General features: G+C 40.2%; 1 protein-coding gene and 3 non-coding genes across 4 annotated transcripts; all 4 read left to right on the top strand.

The window, feature by feature from the left end:
- The first annotated feature begins 2734 nt into the window (after window positions 1-2734).
- Window positions 2735-9195, top strand: rps3 (ribosomal protein S3). Its single transcript, XM_046074396.1, has 7 exons — window positions 2735-2851; window positions 3912-4042; window positions 4423-4516; window positions 5201-5295; window positions 7681-7868; window positions 8097-8300; window positions 9121-9195. The coding sequence occupies exons 1-6, from the start codon at window positions 2822-2824 to the stop codon at window positions 8294-8296; spliced, it is 738 nt and encodes a 245-aa protein (XP_045930352.1). The 5' UTR covers window positions 2735-2821; the 3' UTR covers window positions 8297-8300; window positions 9121-9195.
- On the top strand, window positions 4758-4906 carry LOC123986690. The gene has a single exon (XR_006828949.1). It is a non-coding gene; the product is annotated as a small nucleolar RNA SNORD15 (small nucleolar RNA).
- LOC123986692 lies at window positions 5878-6024 on the top strand. The gene has a single exon (XR_006828951.1). It is a non-coding gene; the product is annotated as a small nucleolar RNA SNORD15 (small nucleolar RNA).
- Window positions 8660-8806, top strand: LOC123986691. The gene has a single exon (XR_006828950.1). It is a non-coding gene; the product is annotated as a small nucleolar RNA SNORD15 (small nucleolar RNA).
- Window positions 9196-10758: the final 1563 nt, after the last annotated feature.

Below are 10758 nucleotides of genomic sequence, written 5' to 3'. Positions count from 1 at the left end.
AAAAATGTTGCCTGGTCTGATGAGTCTCGATTTCTGTTGAGACATTCAGATGGTAGAGTCAGAATTTGGTGTAAACAGAATGAGAACATGGATCCATCATCCCTTGTTACCACTGTGCAGGCTGGTGGTGGTGGTGTAATGGTGTGGGGGATGTTTTCTTGGCACACTTTAGGCCCCTTAGTGCCAATTGGGCATGGTTTAAATGCCACGGCCTACCTGAGCATTGTTTCTGACCATGTCCATCCCTTTATGGCCACCATGTACCCATCCTCTGATGGCTACTTCCAGCAGGATAATGCACCAAGTCACAAAGCTCCAATCATTTCAAATTGGTTTCTTGAACATGACAATGAGTTCACTGTACTAAAATGGCCAAAACCCAATAGAGCATCTTTGGGATGTGGTGGAACGGGAGCTTCGTGCCCTGGATGTGCATCCCACAAATCTCCATCAACTGCAAGATGCTATCCTATCAATATGGGCCAACATTTCTAAAGAATGCTTTCAGCACCTTGTTGAATCAATGCCACATAGAATTAAGGCAGTTCTGAAGGTGAAAGGGGGTCAAACACAGTATTAGTATGGTGTTCCTAATAATCCTTTAGGTGAGTGTAGTTTCCAGTCTCGTCCAATTGTAAAACATATGTTTAATAGTAAAGGTAATATCCACTTGCTGTACTGCAGTGCAGTAGTCATTGAGTATTGTATTAATGTGTAGTATTACAGTACTGTACTTTTATGAGAGTAGCTTTCTTTCTTTCTTTCTTTCTTCATTTTCTCATTTTCCAAGTCAGGACGATGGATGCTGCTGTGAACCTGCTCCACTTCGGTTGTACTCTCTGCCCAGCTTCCCTCGTTGTGGCCTAAATCTCATCAAAGATTATGGCTCTCCTTCGTCTTGCTCTTCCACATCCTCATCCTCCTCTCTCTCTCCCATGAAGGCATATAATGCTCCAAAACAGACAATCTCACCTGTTGAACAAATGTGAAACATGTGTTTGCAGTGTGTGGATGGCATGAAATTTAAGTTTGGCATTTGCAATAGCAGCCTTGAAAATAAGATTTTATCATGAAGATTCTGCCAAATTTACACAGTCCACCACGCATATAGTGTGGTGATGCAGTCCCACGATGTGACCACTGGAGGACACAGAACAACCGTCAGACCCTCTAGTTGTTAGGGCAGAGAAAAAGCATACCAAACAATTCTGGTGAAACCTTTTTGTGTTTTTTTAAATGTTCTGTCCACAGCTAAGTATGTAAATGAAGGTGAATAAAACATTCACAAAAGTAGCTTTTTTTGCAGGGCTATTTTAATACAGTTCATAGTGCAGGTGAATATATTGTTTTACAACATATATGCCAGGAATAATACAAGTATATAATTAGTAGATATTAACATTAGCCTAACATATGACTACCTCTTTGTAGTAGTAATAATCATCATCTTCATCAGATGTAATGATGTGCTGTGCCAAAGACAGTTATTTTTTAAAATTGATTTATATTTCTCATACATACATACACACATCCCATTTTTACATACACCCTCCCAGCACTGCTGCAGAAATATCCACTGTATTCATTTAACAAATCCAATGTTCTTCTGATTTGAATTTAACAGAAAACATTAATGTCCTTACATCAACAGTATTTAAAACAGGCTCCTATATTTCAAAGTGAAACAGGCCCTAAGTGTTGTGACTTATATCTGGTTCATTTTAAATCTTTATTTAAAACAGTAAATGTAACTTGTTTAAATCTGAGTCTTGATTTTTTGTACCCACCAAACTGTAAAAGATAGAATCTTTGTATAATCTGAGTTTTTTTTTTTTTTATTATTTTATGTGTGTGTGTGGACAGAAAGGCGTCAATTTGCATGTTATGAGATACATTTATATTCAACTTTGTCCAGTTTTTTATTTTTCAATTACTATACACTAATTTAAACATGGTTGACTGTTAAGCCTAATTACTTAAATGTTTGCTTTGCAGCATAAACGGAACTACAAACTGCTTTTCCTTTTACAACTTTTTTGTAATAGGAGAAAAAAATGTGCACCTTGAACCTTGTGCTTTAAATCAAAACATACAGCATAATTTCTATTTACCAGACTGAAGCTCCACATACACTGATGGAAAATCATGATTAACTGTCACATTTACAGAGGAAACGATTAATGTAGCGGTATCTTATTAATACATTTATGCACAAGATTCGTATTGTAGGCTACTGAACAACAAAACAAGAAATCTTAATTTACAATCCTGAGTAACTTTTATTTTATAGGTGAAAAAGTGAATTTAAAGAATATTTTTAATAAGTTGTGCTTAATAATCTTTCTGTCATTCACTCAAGTTACTTTGTGTTGAAAAATGGTGGGGACTGTCAGGAATGTCAGTTTGGGGGTCTGGGGGTCCCTGTTTTCCTGCGTTCTGAATCCTTTGCCATGTTATGATTCTTGAAATTACTTTTCTAATAATAAAAGAAAAACAAAACTTGGTGAAAAAGAAACTGTGTCAATAAGTTCTTAAAGTTATTGATTAGTGCAAGTTGTGAGGAAATTTTACAATCAGTTCCTAGTAAGTCCAAATAAACCTTTCTCAAAGCATATTTATTTGCTATTTAGCATTTTTAACAAATGTTTTCAAAAAGTTATGGGGACATGACACCTATGCATCTACTGTTAAAATCTAGATTAAAAAAACTACAAGTCCCAGCCGCAGCCCTGGACATTGCGTCACCGGAAGCTATCAATTTTGGTATAAAGCCATTTCCGCGTCCTCTGCGGGTCCTTTCCTGTCTACGGCCTATCGGAAGATGGCGGTGCAAATCTCCAAGAAGAGGAAGGTTAGCGCTGTTTTAACGCCGTTTTACTCACACAGACAGGGGTTTATGTAAAAATGGGGTCATACTGATTAGAGTACAAGCGTTTCGTGTTCGTCCCGGTGTTAATCGAGCTTGTCCACCAACAATCCGGAGAGGATTAATCCAGATGCTGTCGGCGCTGCGTCCTCCTCATTTAGGAAGCTAACATGGCCCCACAGCAACCGAGCATGGGTTATAAACCGGGACCCACAAACATACCGTGCCCCGCACTCATTTAAAACTCAGTCTGGGTGTCTGGGCAGGGGAAATTTTACTTACAACCTTGCGAAATATCTTTGTAGTTTTAGGTCTACTAATGTGAGTTAGCGACCCGGCGAGTGAGCGTTAGCTTCATCATAGTGAAATACACCGAAAGGAAGTTAGCTAAACTCACCATATACCAGCAAATATTAGGAAGTTTTATTAATAACAATCAAGTAAATGTTGACTTAAAAACGTCTAATGGCTGCAAAGGGTATTGTAGTTTTTAAATGGCTGCAAACGACTGAGAGAAGTATCGTGTTTGTGGTTACGTTAAAGTAACGTTAGCGTTAAAATGCTCGTTAGATCTGACATGCGGCTCCAGTGTTTTGGAGATGTCTCTTTTTATATGTTAAGCAAACTCCCTTGTCTCAAGAGAAATTGTCAGTTATTGTGCCCTACTGCTGAACAAGTACCACAACCCAAACTGCCTGGCTTCTCAATGTGAATCTAAATGTGCACATATAATCATTATAATTTAACTGCTGCATCTTTTCTGTCTGTGGACCAACTCTGAAGTCTGTTTCTACAGCGTTGAGTAGACCTAAATTTACTTACAAGAATTTAAAAAAAGACACAGGCAGTGTATTAGTGTTGGAGTTGTCCTAAGAAATGACTCAGGCACCTGCAACTCATTCATTCCCTTTATTAATTCTTATTCCACTACTGGCTGAAACGTTGCAATAAATCTTTACTCTCTGTAAGTTCCTGCTGTGAGAATGTTTTGCATCCCAGTGGTGGTTTTATCACAGGTAAGCTGACCCTGTCCTCTTGTCCTCAGTTCGTCTCAGACGGTATCTTCAAGGCCGAGCTGAACGAGTTTCTGACTCGCGAGCTGGCTGAGGATGGCTACTCCGGTGTGGAGGTGCGCGTGACTCCAACCAGGACCGAGATCATCATCCTGGCCACAAGGTGAGTGTCCAGGCTTCAATATAGGTGCAGCGTCACTTTAGGGAGATGATTAGCGAGTTTTGTTGGGGGTGGGAATTACCAAAGGCTCCACGATACTATATTATCACGATACTTATGTGCATGTACAAGTTATATAATAAAAAAACTGATACTTCACATCCGTGTATCGATACAATACTGCCATGGAAAATATTGCGATACTATGCTGTATCGATATCCCCCCAGCACCCCCAGTGTCTGTTTAGTGCTTAATATTTGACTGTAATATTCAGAAGTGTAATGTAACTGAACTTTGAGCCTGACAGTGAGCTTTTTATTTGCTACTGTAATGTGTAGTATATGTGGTACAGTGTAACCTAAACGTCTTAAACTTTCTTTAGGACCCAGAATGTTCTTGGGGAGAAGGGCCGTCGGATCAGAGAGCTGACCGCTGTGGTCCAGAAGAGGTTTGGCTTCCCCGAGGGCAGCGTGGAGGTAAGCAATAAAGGACTCATCTTTTAATGCAGAGGGAAAAACAGTTTTGTGGTCATGATAGTATTTTTTAACACGCACTTGTTTGTTGTGCTGCAGGATTACAGAAACAAAACCTAAAATAACATTTGTGTATTGTAAAATAAACTGTTGCAGACAATGTAGAAAACCTGACTAACGGTCTTTTACGGAAGTCGCGTTAAGAAAAGTGGCTGTGAAGGATTCAGAATCTCGATTGTCCTCCCTTCAGTGATGATACGATGACGAGACAGAACAGGATTCAGTCTGGTTCTGCAGGTTACTAGTTCAGGTCCACGTTCTGTGGTTCTGCTCCAGTTCCTCAGATCAGGGAGTCCTTTCGCCTGAAGACACAGAGGCATTTGTCTGAGAAGGGTCGAGGAATCGGTGTTTACAAAAAGGCAGAGCCAAGACCGAGATCAAACACATCTGACTGTAGTAATGAGATATTCTGAGGATGCAATTGAAGTCTTGGTAACAGCAAATTCACGTTAGGCGTTCAGAAATCCTGGCTGTACCAAGCCTTATTAAAATGTCTGCATTTAATCAAATTTTACGAAAAAATACTTGGACTCACGGAGACATTGTCGCCCTGACCTGTAGTTTGGCAGCAGGCAGGATTTTTGTCTGAACTGTCTATTCTTATTTATTTATTTTTTATTTTTTTAGCTGTATGCTGAGAAAGTTGCCACTCGTGGTCTGTGTGCCATCGCTCAGGCAGAGTCTCTGCGCTACAAGCTGCTGGGAGGCCTGGCTGTCCGTAGGTAAGCAGCGCTCTACAAAAACTGGTAGGATTTACTGTCACAAATAATTCAACATGTCGCCCACCTACTCTGGCTTTATTGGTGCCGATGATCTTTATCTCAAAGATGATGCGCAACATAAAGAAATCTCCACTTTAAATGTGTAACTTACCTTGAAGGTTCAGTGTATCTTCACTTTAAGGGTCAGATACAAAAACAAACTTTGTGTTTTAAAGCTGTTTAAAAATGCAGCTACACGTCAGGGTTTAGGCAACTAAGTACTGTGATCCTGTGGTCAGTTTACTTGTGTTCTCCGTTAAGTTGCTGATGCTGGTGGAGATTGTTGGTGAAATTAACATGAAGCAGCTTAAAGAGACTGAGCAGTACAGTTTTTGCCACCAAGGTAGTGAAGTGGGTATTTAAAGGAGTGATAATTTGATTAATTTAGTACATAGCCCTGAAAAGCAGAAAGCATGAGCTGAGATGTTTCTGCAGAAGTTCTTTAACGATGGTGTCGGAAATGTCAAGTGGAGATGCCAACAAAAACTGGCTTCTGTTGTTAGGAGCCTTCTCAGGAAGTGTCTGTTCGGTGAGTTTTTGTCCCTTCAGTGATGATACGATGACGAGTCGGAGCAGGGCTCATTCTGGTTCTGGTGGTTACTGGTGCAGATTCACGTTCTGTGGTTCTGCTCCAGTCCCCCAGAGCAGGGAGCCCTCAGGTGAAGACATCGAGGCATTTGTCTGAGAAGGGTTGAAGCAGCGCACCGGATTAAAGTTTTGTAGTCTTTGTAAGGGCCTGTCAGTAACATGGCGTTTTCTTGTGCTAGTGGCTATACAAAGCTAAATTCTACCCAAACTAAAGCTTATAATTAATACAGGATATTACTGGATTTAGCTGAATTTGTTAATTACAGTTCATGGCTCAACGTTAAACTTTTTTGCCCACCGGGCTAGTGGGTTTGAAACTTACTGGCCCGAAGACAGTTTTTACTGTCCCTCCCTCCAGAAGTGTTTAATCGTTTATTAAACACATCCTGGATATAAAAAAAACTAAACAAAAATGTAATCAGTTAAAATGATAAAATAAAAGGGTTAACAACAATTTACTTTTAAAACAAAACATACTAACTGACTCAAACACGACGTGCTCTCCTGCTGACAGCCATCTCTGAAAAATGATCACAGAGCAGCAGACAGGAGTCGCCTCTATCCTGATGAACAGGTTGCCATGGTAGCGACCTGTCAATCACAAGGTAGTCCCGTCCAAAAGCATACGCTGCATTATTGTCTATTTTCCCCTAAATAGGACCATAATATACTAAATGAACATCATGCTGTGTTGAAGAAGACTTGAAACTAGCGACTGAGACTATAAACTCATTTAAAAGTGTTTACTGAGGTAATGAATCAGCTGAGAAGAATCAACATTTTCCATTATTTCTAAAGGAACTCGCCCCCTGCTGGCTGTTAGAGAACGCTGGTTTAAGTTAGAGAAATAACATTTGACAACCTCTCGTCACGTAACTACAACTCTGGATTGAACATCGGTGCGCACCAAGAGCTGCAAAACAACTGCAGGATGTTGAGTTTCATTAAACTTTTTATTGGCCATCGGGCCACCGTTATTGTCGAGCCCTGCAGTTTAATTACATAACTATATATTCCCAGTATCTACAGCAGACACTGTCCTCACCAGAGAAACTGCAATATAGGTTGTGCAGCACGTTATTATGACCCATATTTAGTTATTGTGGTTGCAGCCTGCAGTGGTCGTAGAGCGGTAGCAAAGTCGGGTGACGGATTGTAAGCAGAAAGTCCGAAAAGAGGCAGGATGCATCAAACCTGACTTTCACTCAGGATAGCCGTGTTTAAGTCCCATGTGAAACAAAGTTAGCTTTGAGGTATTTAGAATCTAAACTTGGCGTTGCTGACTTCGTAACTTACGTAATTTACTCACTTTAACCCAAACCACAACGTTTTCCTAAACCGAACAAAGTAGTTTTTGATGCCTAAACCTAACCAAACTGCGACTTATTCACGATAACCACCTGTTTAATGGCATGTGGCGTAGGTGAAGTGGCCTACGTCATGCAGTTAACCTCATGTATGGTTTTGGAGGCATTGATGAACGCCACTCAGTAGGGCACTAATTTAGGAAATGTTTGTGTTTTGGGAGGCATGGATAAAACGACCTATGCTGTCGTTAGGTAGGAGGACTTGTTGATACAGCCATAATTCCTTGTTTAGTTTAAACCCAGCTTAAACTGCAGTTTTCCATCACTGTAGTAAATGTTAGTTCTTGGATTCTTGTTTTTGTTTTTTTTCCACACAAAAAAGAGGAGAACCAACTGTAGGTCTTTGTAAACGGTTGTATGTTGACACTATTCTTGCCCTCCCCTCTTTCAGGGCATGCTATGGTGTTCTGAGGTTCATCATGGAGAGCGGCGCCAAGGGCTGCGAGGTGGTTGTGTCCGGCAAGCTGAGGGGTCAGAGGGCCAAGTCCATGAAGTTTGTGGATGGCCTGATGATCCACAGCGGAGACCCCGTCAACTACTACGTCGACACGGCAGTCCGCCACGTCCTGCTGAGGCAGGGTGAGTACAGCTCGACCGGACACGCCACAGCAACCTTCTGCTAGTTGTCATTTGATCTTTTAACACCTGTGCCACTATCAAAACCTGGTTATTGGTACTGAAACCAAACCTCGTTATACATTAGTCCTCGGGAGGAGGGTGCATTTTTATTGTGGCTCTGAACTTCATAGTTTTTGTTTCTGTTGGTGCTGATACATGTTTATTGACACGCTTGTTGGTCACCATCAGGTGTGCTTGGCATCAAGGTCAAGATCATGCTGCCCTGGGATCCCAGCGGTAAGATTGGCCCCAAGAAGCCCCTGCCCGACCACGTCAGCATTGTGGAGCCCAAGGAGGAGCACCTGCCCACCACACCCATTTCTGAGCAGAAGGGGGCCAAGCCAGAGGTGCCCGCCATGCCCCAGGGAACACCCGTACCCACCGCATAAAAGGGTAAGACTGGGCTCATGATGTGAAGAGGCAGTTACTCGTTAAATCTTTTAACATTAAAGCGTATCACAATAGCAGTGTAATACTCGTTCTGTTAGGATAACATAGTTGAGCCACCACAGCTGCTTCCACACAGTGTAGGACCCTTCTGATAGCAGAGAAGCTTTGGCTGGAGCTCGTACTACGTTTGTGTGATGTTGGTATTTAACTGATGTTTTTAATGTGTACATTTAATTCACCTGTTACGCGCTGTAGGCCTCGACAGTGATGTACGCTTTTTAGGTGAACAAATTAGGGTTAATCTGTCCTCCTTAATTTATTCCTGATAAATAAAGACAAATTATAGTCTCGGGTTTTTGTCCCTTCAGTGATGATACGATGACGAGTCGGAGCAGGGCTCAGTCTGGTTCTGGTGGTTACTGGTTCAGATTCACGTTCTGTGGTTCAGTTCCAGTCCCCCAGAGCAGGGAGTCCTCAGGTGAAGACATCGAGGCATTTGTCTGAGAAGGGTTGAAGCAGTTAATGAACGTTGACTCCTTAATTATGGTTCGTGAATAAAATGGCGACAAACTGACCAAAGCAAGATAGCTCAAGTACAAATACAGCTGAACTGAAGCTTAAAATTAATTCCTACTTTCACAGGATGTACTTGAAATGTTTTAATATACTTGAAATTGCCAGTTTTAACAAACATGTTTTAACATAAGATTGCTTTAAATCTAAAGTAAGCTGTATGATTGAACCGGCTCACGATCAGTCATAACCTGTTCACAAAGTGGTTGACTAATCAGATTTACTGAAATGTTTTGTTTGTTTTTTACAGGTTTTGAAATGTTCCACCAGATGGAAGCAAGATCCTAATTTTTGTGTACAAAAACAATAAAATCTGGAAAATACACTTGACATGTTGTGGTCACTTTTGTTTCATGTAGTCTTAAGAACCCAAGAAAAGTCAAAGAATTGCAAACTTTGCTAGTCAAGTAGATAATTAAAAGTCAAGCTCATCTTTCAGTACATTAAAATAGATAAACAAATATCTGCGCAAACAGAAAGCTAAACTGTGACCAGGCCGACAAACGAGGTTTTGCATGGTAGAAAGAAATTGACTCACATCAAATGTCAGTGCATTAAATGTCTTTTTATTTTAACTGGTGTGAATTATTTCATTTGCCATGCATGAATATTTGCTTATGCGTCGCTTTCAAGATCCCATCACAGCATCTCAATGGGGTTGAGGTCTCAAGCCCAAATAATCACCCCTCCGCTTCCATGCTTGACGGTGGGTATGAGGTATTTGCAGTGATAAGTGGTTTGGTTTTTGCTAAACGTCTCCACTGTGGTCTCACCAGTCCAAAAGGATGTTGTTCCAGGACTTTTGTGGTTTGTTGAGATGCAATTATGCAAACCTAAATTGTGCTGCCCTGTTGGAGAGAAGGGGCTTTTCCTAGCCACCCTTCCATGAAGTCATACTTAAGTCTTTTTCTAATTGTGCTGAAATGTATTGAATATGTAATGTTCTTACAGAGGCCTGTAGGTCAAGTGATGTAGCTCTTGGATTTTACAATGTCTTATAATTAAACGGATAAATCAAAGAAGGTAAACACAAAGTTTAGGTAATTGCAGAAATATACAATTTACAGGGGTCAAGTAATTTAACGAGTTATTGAGCAGCAATGGAAGTAAATGAAGACTCCAAAATAAAAGTTAATACTACCTCAGAAGCTTTATTTGTGCAATATTGTATATAATAATGAAGAATGACAGGCCAGTTGGTCCTACAGGGAAAAAATAAACACTAAACTTCATAACATATTAATTTTTATATCTGAAAATATCTGTTTTCGTGATTTAACGTTTTGAATTTTGCAGTCTGCTAGTTACTTTTATACCATTTAAGGTTTTTCAGCGGACAAGAAGTTATTGGATTTCAATACAAACAATAAAAATGAGGGAAACTTTTGACCGGTAGTGTATATAGTTTTTTATTTGTCTCATAACTGGGCATTATGTGCAGTAAAAGGGCGTTAGAGTGGAAGAATTGCAGTTTAAAGTCACGTGATACCTTCCTGATAAGGCGATGTCTCACTCGGCTCCATTTCGTGGTGCTAGAAATGCAGTTTGCATGTGCAGCAGACCACTGTAGAGGAAGTTTCCAGGGCAAGATTTTATGAAAGCACCAAAATATTTAATATTAATATATATATTATATACATATATATATGTTTTGTAATTTGTTAATGAAGAAACAAATTGTTACATTTTATTAATTGCATTTTCTCCTTGTTTATGGCATTAAAGGTAGGTTAGGCGATTTATTTGTTACATTTGTTGAAAGTTTATTGATAAAATAATCTGGTGGCTGTAAGTTTCTTGGTTGGCCTACCTGCCTGTCTGCCTACCTGTGCATGAACATGTGTGTTGGTAAAAAGGCTCTAAGGGAGTCTGTGGGATTTTTTCAGTT

This window comes from Micropterus dolomieu, linkage group LG17, assembly GCF_021292245.1.
Source record: "Micropterus dolomieu isolate WLL.071019.BEF.003 ecotype Adirondacks linkage group LG17, ASM2129224v1, whole genome shotgun sequence".
Classification (NCBI taxonomy): Eukaryota; Metazoa; Chordata; class Actinopteri; order Centrarchiformes; family Centrarchidae; genus Micropterus; species Micropterus dolomieu.
The sequence above is the reverse complement of the archived record's forward strand: the minus strand, read 5'-3'. Positions and strand labels throughout refer to the sequence as shown.